Genomic DNA, 16,299 nt, shown 5'->3' on the forward strand with positions numbered 1-16,299 from the left:
TTTCTCTCTCATCTTAAACACACAGTGAGTTTAATTTGTTTCAGATCACTTAGGGTAGAACACAGTGAATTTAATTGGTTTTAGATCACTTACAGTGGAGCTCTAAGTCATACTAGGAAAACCATGACTTAGGTATCTTTGACAGGGATGTGCCTTGCCAAGACACTGAGCAGAACTCTCTTTCCTTCCCCCCCACAAAAGAGTTCCTTCCTCTGCTGGGGGCATTCTCCACAACGAGTTGGAGGTAATGATGGAAATTAAATTTAGGTCCCAGAGACTTTCATGCTACTGATTTTGTACATTGGACTATACAACTTTCTACCATTAAGTAGTTGGAAGTAAAGAGCCTACCTAGATACGCATGAGAGTAGACAGCAGTGTTGGAAATCTTTACGTCGTTTTTCTTGAAACATAAATATGAGAAGAGAAATTGTATGTTAACATAAATCACAATAATTAAATGCATAAAACTATAATTGTAGACAAGGAGAAATATTATATGTGGAACTATGATAAAGTAACTAATTTTGCTTCATGACAATGTATGTTAGCTTTCCCGCTGCCCACCAGCAAGGAATTCTGGGATGTGAAAATTTGTTGATGGGATACTAATACCTTTCAGTTGGCTCTAGTAATTCTCAAAGGGATCCCAAATAATACAAAGCAAAACTGTGAACACTGGCTTCCTAGAATCTCTGAGACTAAGTCTAAATAATAACAGGCCATTAACTCAGTTCCAGAATACATCTAAAAATAGAGACTCAATCCATGCGTTTAACAGTGATTCTTCTCTCTTCACCTCCCCAGGTCTTGAGGTACAAACATTAGCAACTTGGCTGTAGCATCTTTCTAATATACATTATCACCAAATAGAGAAAATGGATATGTGAAGTCTGGTTATTGCCTAGTTGAGTACAGAGCACATTTGACTGGATTGCCTGATAGGAAATGAAGACAACTGGTTTCCCTACTGTATCAAAGAAAACAAAACCCTTATGAAGGCATGCCTTCAAAATCAAATTAGACAATAGCACTGTCACCTGTGGCCATCAGATATAATGGAAAACATCTCTGTATGTGTACGTGTGTTTGGTAATTGCAAGAGAGTCTGTCAAACAGTCTTGGGTTAAAGAATACAAATAACTGATGTCTTTTCTTGCACCTTTATCGGTCTTTTGTCTCTAATGGTAACTGGTTGTCTAGCAAGAGCTATTGGGCACACGGGAAAGAAAATGAAAGTAATTTGTTGAGATTTTCATCTACCCTTAAGCATTTCTGTTAAGGTGGTTTGAATTGCTTATTCCTAGCTTGACTCTCCAGCCTGTCTGTAAATAAAGATGAAAAAATAAGATGCAATCTCAGATTGTAGAACAAATTGCAGAAAAAGAAACTGCTTCTGCCTGCAGAGGTCCGTGGCATTCTGAAGTGCGCCGCTGGGCTGCAGCAGTTCACCTTCTTGCCACTTGCCTGATTTATCCTTGACCAGCAGAGAACATTTTCTAGCTTGTGTTCTCCATTTTTCAGTCCTGGCTTGGGCATGTATTGTTTGGGAACAGGATTCTCAACCTGCACCTGTTATCACCTCTGCCCGCAGCTGGCCGCCTCCTCTCAGGCACTCCTCCTGCTGTCCCCCTCCCCCGATCCATTTTCCTGTCGAATGAAGTTTCTCCTTCGTCTCCCTCCCGCATACTGCAACACAGCCCTGCATTTTGGTCTTTATGTTAAGAACGTTCATCAGCATAGCCTAATAAGAACCATACCTTTGGGTATGATAAGAAATAGAAATGCTGAATAGAAAAGCAAAAATAAATTCTAATGGTAGCATTTCTGGCCACACCTCTGGGACTTTCCATGTATTGATTGTGTGAACTCAGTCAACTTATTTCACCTGTCTGCATCTCAGTTTCTTCATCTGTTAAAAAAGAAAGAAAGAAACATGTAAATCTGTCATTGGAAGGTGTAAAGATTGGTAGAGGTGACATAGTAACCTCCCTAGTGTAGTAGCTGAAACCTCTCAGTGAAGGCTGGTTCATTTCTCTTACTATCTTACCTACCAGCAGGGGTTTGAGGTGGGGGGGTGAGAGATCCCACAAGCAAAAACTCCTCTCCTTTGTCTGAGACTAGATACCTTCAGTTTCTCTCCTCCAACCTTCCCGATTTTTGGTACATTCCTGTATTCCCTCTCCTCCATGCATCTGCCAAGAAATGCTTATGTCTTATCTAATCAAAGGTGCAGGGGAAGTGAGGAGAAGCCCCTTCTTTACCTCTGTTTCCCCAAGCTATCATCATTTATTTAGCCAATAAATTCAGCCAATAAGCTTTGATAGTGTCATTGGTTTCACGTCCTCAGCCCCCTCCCCCAGTCAGTGGCCCATAAATACTTACTCTCTGGTAGCTCATCCCATCACTCTCTTGACTTCACGATTTGGAATTCTATTTAGCTAAAACTTGGTCCCTATATGTACATTTAACCAATATATTCTGAATACCACTGAATTGCAGAACCATCCAATAATAATACAAGCAGCTCACACATGTGATTTTTGCATTTTCTAGTGGCCACATTAAAAAAGAAATATTTAAAAAGTAAAAATCCATATAAAAGTGAAAAGCAGTAATATTTTTTATTTAATCCAACATATGTAAAATATAATTTCAATAGGTGATCAAAAACTAACATTCTTAATGATATATTGTCCTCATTTTTACACTAAGCCAATAAAATCTGTTCTGGAGCCTGTTTCAGTTTGGACTAGCCACTTTCCAAGTACTCGAGAGCATGTGCGGTTTGTGCTTCCACATTGAACCGTGCGGCACTCCGCTATTTTTGTTTTCCTGCCATTCATTTTTCACTTTCAAGGCAGTTCTTTGCACTCTCGATCGCTCCTTCTTTACTGACTTTCCTTTCTTGCTAACTCTTGTCGATCTATGAAAGGTGCTACTCCCACCCTCCCACCCAGCAACCCACCACCTAGCAAAAAGATCTGCCTCACTCCTTCTCTTCCTCCCTTCTACCTCCTCTGGGTACTGAATAGCTAGAATGTCATGCCAAATTGATGGGATGACCAGGAACACATTGCTTTGGTCAAGCTGAAAGATAGAATCTGGGAACAGAAAACAAAACTCTTGTAACTGTCCTCTTTAATCCATCCCATTGCCCAGAACCCAGTTCCAGTGGATACTTTGAATGCTTTTTGTTCTTTACCTCTGTTTTCCCAAGCTATCATCATTTATTTAGCCAATAAATTAAGCCAATAAGCTTTGAAAGTGTCATTGGTTTCATGTCCTCAGCCCCCTCCCCCAGTCAGTGGCCCATAAATACTTACTCTCTGGTATCTTATCCCATCATTCTCTTGACTTCACTATTTTGATTCTTTCTCAATACCCTCAACTCAGGGTTCATGTCTTTATACTTTTGCAGGAAGCACATTCTACAGAAATGTCTCGATGGGTCATTTATCGTACTTACCACTCAGGCTTTTGGAAAGCAGCTGATGTAATTTAAAAGCTTATACAAAATGCACTTGGAATATCTGTGCAGCTGTCTGAAATGGCTACTCAAAGGACACAATGACTAATTTACTGGCTGGGAGAACATTATGGTCGACACGCTCTTAGTTATTTAGGGTGTCTTATTTTAGCATCAGAAGGACTCAAAGCCTATTTTGTGTACATCCCCCCAGCATACGTGGCAAATGTGATCTCTCAGAGGCTGCTCCTGTGTGTGACTACCTTGTTAACAAGCTGTAGCACCCTCATGATGATCTACTTACTTCTGAGTTTTGTACCGACTGATTTTTATGTTTCTTTCCAAAGTGCATCTGGTAGTAAGAACATGTGGCTCTGGACAGTCAGCATGTTTCAACAGGCGGGTACGTGAACAGGATATAGTGAACATTACCACGGTTCTCTAACTACATTCTCGTAAAGGGAATAGTACTGCCTTACAGAAATAGTATCCTTTAGGAGTTGAAATAGCAGTTGCCAAATCTAGGAGATGAGGTCAGTAGTTGCTGTTTAAAAATCAAAACAACTCACTCTTTCCCAACCTTCATTATGCTGGCATGTGTTAGATGACAAGTCTTTGACTCACCAAGTTTAACAGGATTATCGGAGGGTTCAGGCTTCTCACCTGTTTTTAGAGATTAGTAAACACCTGTTTGTACCCATTTTCATCCACTCAGATCCTATATTAACTGTCCCTATTAAAGGGTTCTTGAAGTTTCTAGGTCCCTACTACTTTAGCTAAGAATAAATAAAACTCACTCCCATTAATTAATAAAATAAATATCTCTGAAGGTTCATTATATTCGTGATCCACTTTACTCAAAGAAAGCCTCACATCAATCCTCTGGTTGAGTTTTTAGAGGACCCACCACATTTTTGTGAAAAATTATTTTGTCTTATAGATAAATTAATAAATGTGGTATCTCTTGTTAAAATAAATACTCTCTGTGTGTTCTAATTTGGACAGTGTACACATTATCCAGTTCTAATTGGGATACCAGGAAAAAAGATTGTCTTCCAGTCATTGTAAATACATAAGCATAATTAATAATTTAAATATGGGGACCAGCTAGATGATGGGTATATTATGCATAGATTACCAAATATTTGGAAGAAAATGAGGTGAACTTCACATGAAAACTGCTATAAGGTCACCAATATTCTTTTCTTTGCACCTATAATGGGCTAAAATACTGGTTAACTAAAATTTCCAATTATCAGAGAGCTGGGAAAATTCTCTGCCCTACATTTACTGCCAATTCCATGCTAGAAAAATGCTAACAGTTGGCCCATAATGATCACAGGCCCATAATGGTCCGAGGGTGCTGATTCTAGGTAAGCCTCTACCTCTGACATGTGGTGTGCCAAGTGGTGTGTACATACTTACTGTGTGAAACTTCACACCTAACCTAGCTTTATCCTTGGCCAGTTTGAGGCTGTTGTAGGTAAGACAGCCTGGCTGGAGAAAGACAGTATGAGTTTTGGGATGGGGCCCACTATTTTGAAAGGGCTGCCAGTATTCATTTTTCAGGTTTGAAGTCATTCCCCCTGATGACAGGGCTGTGAGACTTTAGGTTACTCAAGCATAGTACTATGCTCTTGGGATCCTATAGACTTGCAGCCACGTCTGACTCTGCTACATACCATGTGGCCCCAGATGCACTGCTTAACCATTCACAAACTCACTTATCTCATCCCTATGATGATGATATCATACCTTTTATGAAATTGCTGAGAGAAGTAGAGATGATCCACATCAACTAGCAAACTGTCTCGTTTACTAGTCTCTTAAAATTCAGTGTCTTAAGATGTTATCATGAGGATAACACTGGATCTGAGAGTAAAAATCCAAGTCTCCTATAATTGGGGTAAGGAATCTGCACCTATAGGTCCCCTGTCAAGTTATGGAGTCACTTAAAAATGTGTGAGATTCTTTTAAGTTCTTTGCTGTTTGTTATTTTATCACAGTATATGGCATGTATTGTAAACCAAATCTACATGAATGTCACTCATGCCCTTAGCCACTTGTGATGTCAATGGAATTTTAATAACTTCTCCATTTATTTTCTGGATACAGATTTCCAGGAATTATAGCAAACTAAAAATTTTTGCATTTGTCTTTTTTTATGTAGCAGAAAATAATATAATTCTACATATGCTGTTTAATATCTTTATATGGGTTTATGTAACTATACTCAGATCCATATTCATAGTCAGGAAAGAACTCATATTTTAAAAAGAATGCATGATTTATGGACTGTGTGGGAATCTATTTTGGTTCTTCTCTGCTGGGAGATTGTGAATTCTTTATGCCATGTAATGTACTGAACTGAAAAGTCATTTTCATGCTTTTATGGGATTATTTACATGTTTTTTCCCCTAAGCATGTAAAGGTTGAAATGAGGAAAAACTAAAAACCTTGAACATTTTAACTTAATACATATGATTAGTTATATATACAGAAATTAAATTAGATTTAAGTTGTGAAAGGTTGAGAAATTATTTCTGAATTTTTACTCACTAATTCTGATTATTTGCATTTTGATCTTTCTTTATTACTTCTTACCTAGGTCACTTGCTGGTTTCAGAAAACCATAAGAGATTTGCAGGAACAAAGTCTAGGTTCCTCCCTCTCAGAAAATGAGGAGCTAATTCGTAAGCATGAGGAACTGACAAAAAAAGCAAAGGTAAGAGACTGATTAGACACATTAAGAATAATTTTAAAATGCTAGAAATTCTCTTGAACATGCTTCTGTAAGTAATTTATAGGAAAATTTAAAAACTCCTTTTTAATAATCTACTATTTACATAAAAATGATCCTGATCACATTAGCAAATACCACTGTGCATTGATTGCACTTCTAGAATCAAAACAATAGCTGTTACAACTACATTTTTTGAGTAGTTATTATTTGCTGGGCACTGTACTAAGGCAGGTGAAATGCATAATCGAAATTATCAAAACACCTAAGTGGTAGGTATTATTTTCTTCATTTTATGGATCAAAACAAATAAAACAGAGGCTTAGGGGTGCAAAGCAACTTGACCAATGTTATAGATCTTGTTTGTGTCCAAGTTGAAATTCAATTCTAGGCTTATCTAATTCCAAAGCTCAAGCTCTTAAACAGTACACCTTATTAGCCATCTAAAATGTCTTATTTCTACAACTAAGGGTTTGTTACACTATCACTTTTCTAATGTCCAGGTATAGTTTAGTTGCTGTTCCCAATGAAACATTTTCCTAGTTCCTTAATTTACTTCTGATTTCTCAGTTTTGCAATAAGTAACAGCCACCAGCCAGATAGCCACTTGTAGCTGTGTAGAATGTACAGAAATCAAGCCCTAATGAGCAAATCAGCCACGCTGCAGTTGCCTCTCTCCCGTCGTGTCTTGTTATTTGGAAATCTATGCATTTGCACATGGGGTGGGGGGATGATGAATACTTTCCAAAAGTTTTTGAGGTGCTCCATATTGATCTGCAAGAGAACAGATGTCTATTATAGTACACTTGAGTGGGAGCAGTGATATAATTACTATCAAGATTTAGAGACATTTATATTATTAGTATATTGGGTGGTTGACAGTTATAGATAAAGCTGAGTCATAAAGTTCTGGAAAACAATGGGCCAACACCACTAGACAATGATTGAAAATGGGAAAGACAATACTCACAGGTCTGGGGGGATAGTAGTGGGGATGGGGTGAAGGAAGTAGATTGCATTTATTTAGACTTAAATTTCCTCAGTGGGATCATAACACTTTTCTTTATTTTACTTTAGTTTCTTGCTTCTGTTTGAACTACAGAGTATTGTAGGTACTCAAAGTGTTTGGTTTGAATATTTGACAGCTTGATGAAAGGTACAGTTATAGAAGACTGTTGACCTATAATGAGTGATCATTTCTTGAATTCTTAAACATTTTCCAGCATTTAGTTTGTATGTTTAGGAAGTTAAAAACTATTACTATGTCCTGCAAGTGTGGTACATCTGTTGCTGACACACCATTATCATCCAAAGTCCACAGTTTACGTGAGGGTTCTCTCTTGGTATTGTACATTCTATGGGTTTGGATAAATGTACAATGACACACATCCATCATTATTATACATTATTGACCAGTGTTATAGATCGTGTGTGTCCAAGTTGAAAGTTAGTTCTAGGCTTATCTAATTCCAAAGCCCAAGCTCTGCCTGTTTTCATAGCCCTAAAACCCCTCGGTGCTCTGCCTGTTCCTTGCTTCTTCCCCTAGCCTCTGGAAACCACTGAACTGTTCAGGGTCTCCACAGTTTTGCCTTTTCCAGAATTCATACAATTAGAATCACTCAGCAGTAGCCCTTTTGCATTGGAGTTTTTCACTTCACAGTGTGTACTCATGTTTCCTCTGTGTCTTCTCATGACTTAATAGCTCATTTCTGTTTATAGCTAAATAAAGTTCCATTGTCTGGATGTACCACAGTTTATTTATCTATTGCCTACTGAGATACCTTGGTTGCTTCCAAATTTTGACAATTATGAATAAAGTTGTTATAAATATTCATGTGAAAATGTTTGTGCAGATATAAGTTTTTAGTTCATTTGGGTAAATATCAAGGAGCATGCTTGCTGGATTATATGGTGAAGGTATGTTTAATTTGGTTAGAAATTATCTTCCAAAATGGCTAGACTCTTCCATTTCCACTTGAAAGGAATGAGCTTTCCTGTTGTTGCACATTATTGACATTATTGCCCGCATTTGGTATTGTCAGTGTTCTGAATTTTGGCCATTCTAATCATTGCTGTAATTTGCATTGTCCTCATTCTATATGATGTGAAATGTCTTTTCTATGCTTATTTGCCTATGTATCTTCTTTGGTGACATGTCTGTTAGTTTTTGGCTCATTTTTTTAATCAGGCTATTTGTTTTCTTATTGTTGGGTAGAAATACATTTTTAATAACATATTTTATCATATAAAGTGCACGATAGAAAATTTCAAAACTACAAGGAAAACAGCAGTTAATCTTTTAGTCCAAAGATAATCATTATTATTTTGCACATTCCTTTTCAGTCTTTTGACACACAAACCTAGAAACACACAGCATTAGGGTTGTGCTATTTTTCCCATTTAAAAGTTTACCCCGAGAATTTCCTGATGTAACCTACTATCTTTTAGCAGAAAAATATTCCATTATATGGATAAAATCAAAGTATAGGATTACACATTTTTATTATTTAAGCTATATGAATATCCAAGCAAATATTACAGAAAGGGTTCTAATTCCTAATGACATCGTTATGTTCCAGACAAGTCTAATGTCATTCCTTTTGTCTTATGGTAGACTTTACTCATATATTAAATTTATGTGCTTTTACTCAGTGCATTTATATTCTGAGAGCAATGCAATACCTGGAAGTTAATTGTAATGCTATAACGGATTATGTTTACATGGAGAAAAACAGGATGAGACCCCTATGACATTCACTATGTAAACTTGGGTACACTTGATCTCTCTGAGCCTCATTTTCCTCACCTATCAGGAAGGGTTCAAAAATTCAATTAGAAAATATTTGTAAGGAACTACATTTTGGTAGTGACTCCCAAAATGTTGTTTTCTTTTTCATCCATAGTGTAAACTTTCAAATACTTTTCATCTGTGTTTTTCAACAATCTCATTTCTTCTTCTTGGAGGAGAAATTCAATTTAATCTGTCCTTAAATAGGAAGCAGCATATTGGATTTTTGTTTGGGTGTGAGCATTAGGAGAGGAAAGGGAAATGTTCCTTTCAAAGAAGATTTAACATAGAAACAAGGCATCAAGCTGGGGACTCATTAGTGAAACCCCTATAAATAATCTGGTAGCACAGAGAAAGCAGGTGTTTCAGATACCCACAGTTAAATTGAACAGCAGGGAGCTGGTGTGTATGGCTTGTTAGTCTATATTCAGTAAGTTCTTTCTAAATAAACTTTGAAAATGTCTCTACCATTTCTTACTGGAATAACCAAAAAATGCGGCAACTGTCAAAACTCTTAATACATGTGATACTTGTTTCAGAAGGTGTTTAAATAATTGTACTAACAGATTTCTTAAAAAATCTTTGACTATGGGTAAATATTTAAAATTATACTTTATTGAATATGAAAAGTTAAAAGTTTCTTTTACATATGTAGCAGATAAAGAAATAGCAGACGTAGATGATTATAAATCACTCTTTGCCTAAAAACTTTTAACTCTTGAGTTGTATTTAAAATATACTTGATGTCTCAAGCCTTAAATTCAACCTTTGAAGCCCAGAATTAGTCCTAGGATGTATTAAAACAATACATACACAAACACTTGCTCATTAACTCCTCTGAGGAGGCATAATCATTCATCTCCTTACACATCAGAAATAATGTTTATAGAAGAACTGCCTCAGGAACAGCCTATACAATTCTGTAGCATCAACCTTTAGTTCAGTTCAGGCCCTTTGTAGTTAATTTGATGGGGGGGGGGTGTTTATCAGTGCTTCTCAACTCTGGCTTCACACTAGAGTCACCTGGATGCATTGAAAAAATATCACTCTAGATTTCATCCCCAGAGATTCTGTGTGGGTCTTGGCAGGCATCAGGCTTTTTAAAAAAATTATTGTCAATCCTGAACTAGGAATGAATAGAAGAATTCCTGATCAGACCAATATCAAATAGTGATATTGAATCAGTAATAAAAAAGTCTCCCAACAAAATGAAAAAGCCCAAGGCCAGATGGATTCACAACTGAATTCCACCAAACATACAAAGGAAAACTAATACTGATTTTTCTAAAACTATTCCAAAAAATTGAGGAGGAAGAAATTCATTGTAATTCATTCCATAAGGCCAGGACCACCCTGATATCCAAACTAGACAAAGACACAACAAAAACGATCAATTCCAGACCAATATCCCTGATAATCATAGATGTAAAAACCTTCAACAAATGTTAGCAAATCATACTCAATAGCATTTTAAAAGGATAATTCACCATGATCAAGGGAGTTTTGTGCCAGGGATGCAGGATGGGTCAACAAAGGCAAACCAATAAATTTCACACATCACAAAACAGAATTAAGGACAAAAACTATGTGGTCATGTCAATAGACAGAGAAAAGGCATTCGGTAAAATTCAGCATTGCTTCATGATAAAAATCCTCAACAAACTAAGCATAGAAGGAATATACCTCAAAATGAAAAAGTCCACATACAACAAATCCATAGCCAAAATGAAAAAGTCCACATACAATAAATCCATAGCCAACATCATACTTAATAGAGAAAAGTTGAAGACATTCCCCTCAAGAACCAAATAGTTCTTCAAGTACTAGAAGTCCTTGCTAGAGCAAAAAGGCAAGAGAAAAAAATAAAAGGCATCTTAATTTGAAAAGAGGAAGTCAAGTATCCTTATTCACTAATGATACAATCATACATTTGGAAAACACAAGAGATGCCACCAAAAACCTCTCACATTTGATAAACAAATTTAGTAAAGTTTCAGGATGCAAAATCAATGTACAGAAATCATTTCTGTACACCAAAGACAATCTGAGAACTAAATCAAGAAGGCAATTCCATTTACAATAGCTACAAAAATAGAAAATACCTTAAGCATGTATTTATCCAAGGAGGTGAAAGATTGCTACAAGGAAAAAAATGGAGATAACACAAATGGAAAAACATCCCATGCTCATGGATCTGAAGAATTAATATGATTAAAATGATCATAATGCCCATAGCAATCTACAGTTTCAATGCAATCCCTATCAAAGACTTACATCATTTTTTTTTTTGCAGAATTAGAGAAAAACAACTCTAACATTCATATAGAATCAGAAAAGAACCTGAATAGCCAGAACAATCTTGTTCAAAAAGAAACAAAGCTGGGCTTATCACATTGCCTCACACCAAATTATACTACCAGGCATTAATAACCAAAACAGCATGGTACTTGTATAAAAATAGACACAGCTCAGTTGAACAGAACTGAGAGCCTAGAACTAAATCCACATACTTACAGCCACGTGATCTTTGCCGAAGTTGACAAAAATATACACTAGGGAAAGGATATCCTTTTCAATAAATGGTGATGGGAAAATTAGATTGTTGAATGCTCAAAAAGAAAACTTTTTTGCTCTATCCTTTATTCTCACAATATACAAAAATCAACATAGATAGATTAAAGACTTTAAAACTTGAAACTATAACAAATACTACAAGAAAACCTAGGGAAAAAACTTCTGCCCATAGATTGATTTAGGCAAAGAATTCATGACTAAGATCTCAAAAGCAGTAGCAACAAAAGCAAAAATATACAAATGAGACTTAATTAAACTACGAAGTTTCTTATACACAACAAAAGAAATAACACAGTGAACTCACAGCCTGTGGAATGTGAGAAAATATTTGAAAACTATGTATCAGACAGGGGACTAATATTCAGAATTTATAAGGAATTCAAATAACTCAACAAAAAATACCCCCAAATAACCCCATTAAAAAGTGCACTAAGGACATGAATAGACATTTTTCAAAAGAAGATAAACAAATGGCCACCAAGCATATGAAAAAACATTCAATATCACTAAACATCAGAGAAATGCAAGTTAAAACCACAATGAGATGCAGTGTTACACTAATCAGAATAGGAATTACTAAGCAGACAAAAGAAAAAACAGATATTGGCAAGAACACAGAAAAAAAGGGAACTCATATACCCATTGGTAGGAATGTAAATTAGGGCAAGTTCTATGGAAAACAGTATGCAGACTTCTTGAAGAACTAAAAATAGAACAATCCGGCAATCCCATTACTGGGAACCACCCAAAGCAAAAGAAATCAATATACTATAAAGAAGACACCTGCACATCTATGTTTATCACAGCACTGGTCACAATAGTAAAGATATTAAATCAACTAAGTGCCCATCGATAGAGGATTAGATAAAGAAAATCTGGTATAGATACACAACGGAATACTATTCAGCCATAAAGATAGATGGAATCCTGTCTTTTGCAGCAACATGGATGAAACTGGCGACCATTGTCTGTTGTGATCTGAGAATCCAGTCACAGCATGGCCAACTGGGTGTCTCTCTACACAGGGACTTTGCCCGACTGCCCAGGTCTGGCAGACAAAGGGAGAGAAGGTAAAATTTATACACACACATATATACAGTGTTTTGACCCATGAGAGAAGACACCGTATCAGTCCCTCTGAGGCTAACAGGCACCTCCTCGACCTGATTAGTCAAGACCTTTTTATTAGGGGGTTGGGGGGCCTACACACACAAGGCAAAAAGTTAGAAGGTAACAGTTTCATGTTTCAATTAAACAGTCTCTTGTTCAAAGAAGAAGCTATCAGGGTGAAGGATATTGGAGCACTAAATCAGGAATTAAACAATACCATTGTAGGGACTTAATGAGGGAAAGCTACAGCACACAGGTTAGATGCCTATGGCTTTAGGGTATTTGTTCATTGTTTTTTAGCTTTATTTATATTCTGTCTCTAAGCTGCTGATCTCTATCTAGACATTTCCCAGACTATTTTCTCATCTCCTCTGCTGGACATTCCAACCCCCTCCTCCCTGAGGCCTGGGGTCATTTTCCCACCCAAATCCTTGGGGGAATGCCAGCCTACACTAGCTTTCACCCACAATTATCTTTAGCAAAACGACTCAGATAGACAAATACCACATGTTCTCATTTATAAGTGAGAGCTAATAACATGTACACATGGAAGTACATGTGGACAATGGAGACTCAGAGGAGTGGGTGGGCTGGGGGAGGTGATGGGAGGTTTCTTGGTGGGTACAATGTGATAGATGCACTGAAGACTCTGACTTCACCACAATGCAGTAAATCAATGTAAAATCAAGGTAGCAAAATTTCACTTGTACCCCATGAACATATATGTAAACAGAAAATAAATTTTGAAACCGTACTGTCAATCTTAGAATGTTGGAGTTCTTAATCAAAAAAACAAAATCCAGATTTCCTGGTATTTCTAAAAAACTGGCAGATCTGGCTTCTCAGGCTTACCTTCCCACATAGACATCATGACTCTTGGCTGGAGCCCAGTAATACTTGTTTCCTTCAGAAAAGGCATGTAGACTCCAGTTTGCCACAGTCCCCACCATGCCTTATTATTGCTCTCTTCTACTCTTGCTTCATTTATTCACACTATGTGTCTGGCCCCTTGTAACCATTTGGATTTGAGACCTGTTGAGCAGTGAGATATTGTCTAAGCAAAGCAGTAGGTAAAATTTATTTGCATGTTAGAAAATTACCTTGGAAAGAATGTGAGTGATAGTAGTTGGGGAGTGTGAGATTGAAGACAGGAAAATCACTCAAGAAACTATGGTAGTTTGAAAAAGAATTACTTGAGGTATAGCATGATCTTTTTTGAGATAGAGATGATTATTATAATAATCTTCATTCTCAAGGTAGAATGTATCTATACCCTCTTATTCAAGGTATGACTCGCAGACAGCAGCAGTAGCATCTGAGAGCTGTTAGAAATGGAGAATCTCAGATTCTACCTACCAGACCTATTCAGTCAGACCCTGCATTATAACAAATCCCTCAAGATTTGTATTCTCACTAAAATTTAAGAGGCACTGAAATGAGGTTTTCCCCTTATGTTTCATATTTGTGCACATTCTTAATTTTCATAGATGACTAGAGTATATTGCTTTTAAAGTCCTTGACTAACAATAATTTTTAAAGTTCTTGAAACAAGTGAAAAATGATATATAGAAACATCATCTTCAATGTTTTAATACAGCAGCATTTACATTCCTCAGCTTCAAGATTAAAACCTTCTTCCATGATGCATCATCTAATCCTATTTTCCAAGTGATTGAAAGTATTTTCTGCTGAGTTATTTGTTGCTGAATTATTTCATAAATTGGATTTGTGATCTTGGCCCTAAGTTCCTTCAAATGATATTATTTGGAGATCATTAAAAAATACCAATGTTTAGGTCCCACAGAAACTTTATTCAAAGGGAAAAGTCAAGTTTAATTTACAAAATATTTATAAATATGAGATGAGGAATTAAGTAGAATCTCTTGAAAGCTTATTTTGGATAACTTAAATGCATAATTATCATCAATAGAGCTAGTACAAGAAAGGGACTCTTTAAAAATTTTTTTATTACATTATATATGCATCTTTTCATTTTAGAAAAAAAGAAAACACATAAAACTAAATAAAAGAAAATTAAAACCACACATAGTATGTGGGTGTACATGGAAATGGAAAGGATATATAAAACATATACATATGGGTATTCCAAAATTGTTACTGTGTCTGTGGATACACTAAATATGTGTGTTTATAGGCGAAATTGTACGTGTCATTTTGCAATGTGATTTTTCCAGTTAGTGTTATGTCATAAGCATTTCCCCATTCTAACACATATTTTAAATAAGTTTTTGAAGGATTGCATGTTACCAAATTGTGTAGACATACCACACATTGTTTGAGGTAGCCATACATACTGTCGTAGAGCATGGCAGAGGACTAAATGGTACACTCATGAACTACCGGGAGGTTTTAAAAGGCAGATTCTGATTCACCAGCTTTGGAGTGGGGCCCTAGTGTCTGCGTTTCTAACAAGGTCCAGTGCTGGTATCAGGACCACCCTTTGGATAATAAAGGGTATGAAGAAAAGAAGGAAGAGTGTGGTGATAGAGTCAAAATACTGGGTCATTGTTAGGATTCAGAACATGTACAGCTAGATAAAACTTTGACCCTTTTAATGAGTAGTCATTATTGTTTAAACTCAAAACTTGATTTCTTTTGAGGTTATATTTATTCCTAGACTCGGGTAACTGAAGATCAAAAGATAAATATTTAAATCTTCTGATTGTTCCTTTTTAGAAATAGAAATCTTCCCTCAGAAGTGGCCCTCATGTGAACTATTTAGAACAAAAAACTACTTGTATCTCTCTCAAGTGGTTCAAGAGGTGTGTAGCAATATCCAGAGTTGTAGTTTCCAGGTTATTTTCCAAACATTTTCCAAGTACTTCACGTGCATTGTTGAACAATTTTTTCCTCATTTCTGCACATATTAACCTCAATATAGAAGCTGACTCTTCTACTATTTGGACTTTCACTATATCCCCAAATTCCTCTGAAGATACCTAAAAAACATATAGACTCATTATAAAACATACTGCCTCCATAAATCAACTCACATCATATCTGATGATTACAAAGAAAATCTACAAAGTGAAACCATCTGTTTTTCTTATAATGTTTCATCTAATTTAAAAAATAAAGTGGAGTCTGAATTTGAAATATCCCAAGGCAGAAACAGTTCTCCAAACAGTAAGACACCTGCATTAAGGCGTGTCACCCTCTGGCTTTAATTTAGTGAATAATTTGTTTTACTTGTCTGATTTTTTAATGAACTTCCCAATTAAAAGCAGATATCACTTTTCACAGAACATAAATTAGAAACAATTTTATTGCTAACGTGCAAAATATATAAAAATAGTATTGAATTTTCCGGCAAGCATTGGGAAAGTCCACAAAATGATGGGAGTTTAACATTGGTAAAACAACATTCTAATCTTAACTTGAGGGTCAATTTGAAGCTTAGTGAACCATACGCTTTCATTTCCAAGGGATATTTTAATTTAGAAAGTCTCTCTATTTGAAGAACTAATTGAGTCTGCATCTGGCTACAAGACAAGCATTTATTTTTTTGTATATAAATCTCAAGGGTATGTAAAGTGTTTCAGAATTTCTACTAAATTTTAAATTCTTCAAAACAAAGGAAAAATTTCCTATAGCAGT

General features: G+C 36.1%; 1 protein-coding gene across 3 annotated transcripts in view; it reads left to right on the plus strand.

Moving 5' to 3' along the window:
• CCDC141 (coiled-coil domain containing 141) overlaps positions 1 to 16,299 on the plus strand; it is a 187,236-nt gene that overhangs the window by 69,510 nt on the left and 101,427 nt on the right. For all 3 annotated transcript variants that reach the window (XM_003791474.3, XM_023514171.1, XM_023514172.1), the window contains exon 7: positions 6,078 to 6,194. In XM_003791474.3, coding sequence (XP_003791522.1) covers positions 6,078 to 6,194 — 117 coding nt within the window. The remainder of the gene's footprint in view (positions 1 to 6,077; positions 6,195 to 16,299) is intronic.

The sequence above is a fragment of the Otolemur garnettii genome, unplaced genomic scaffold (assembly GCF_000181295.1).
Source record: "Otolemur garnettii isolate 467f Iridium unplaced genomic scaffold, OtoGar3 scaffold00048, whole genome shotgun sequence".
NCBI lineage: Eukaryota > Metazoa > Chordata > Mammalia > Primates > Galagidae > Otolemur > Otolemur garnettii.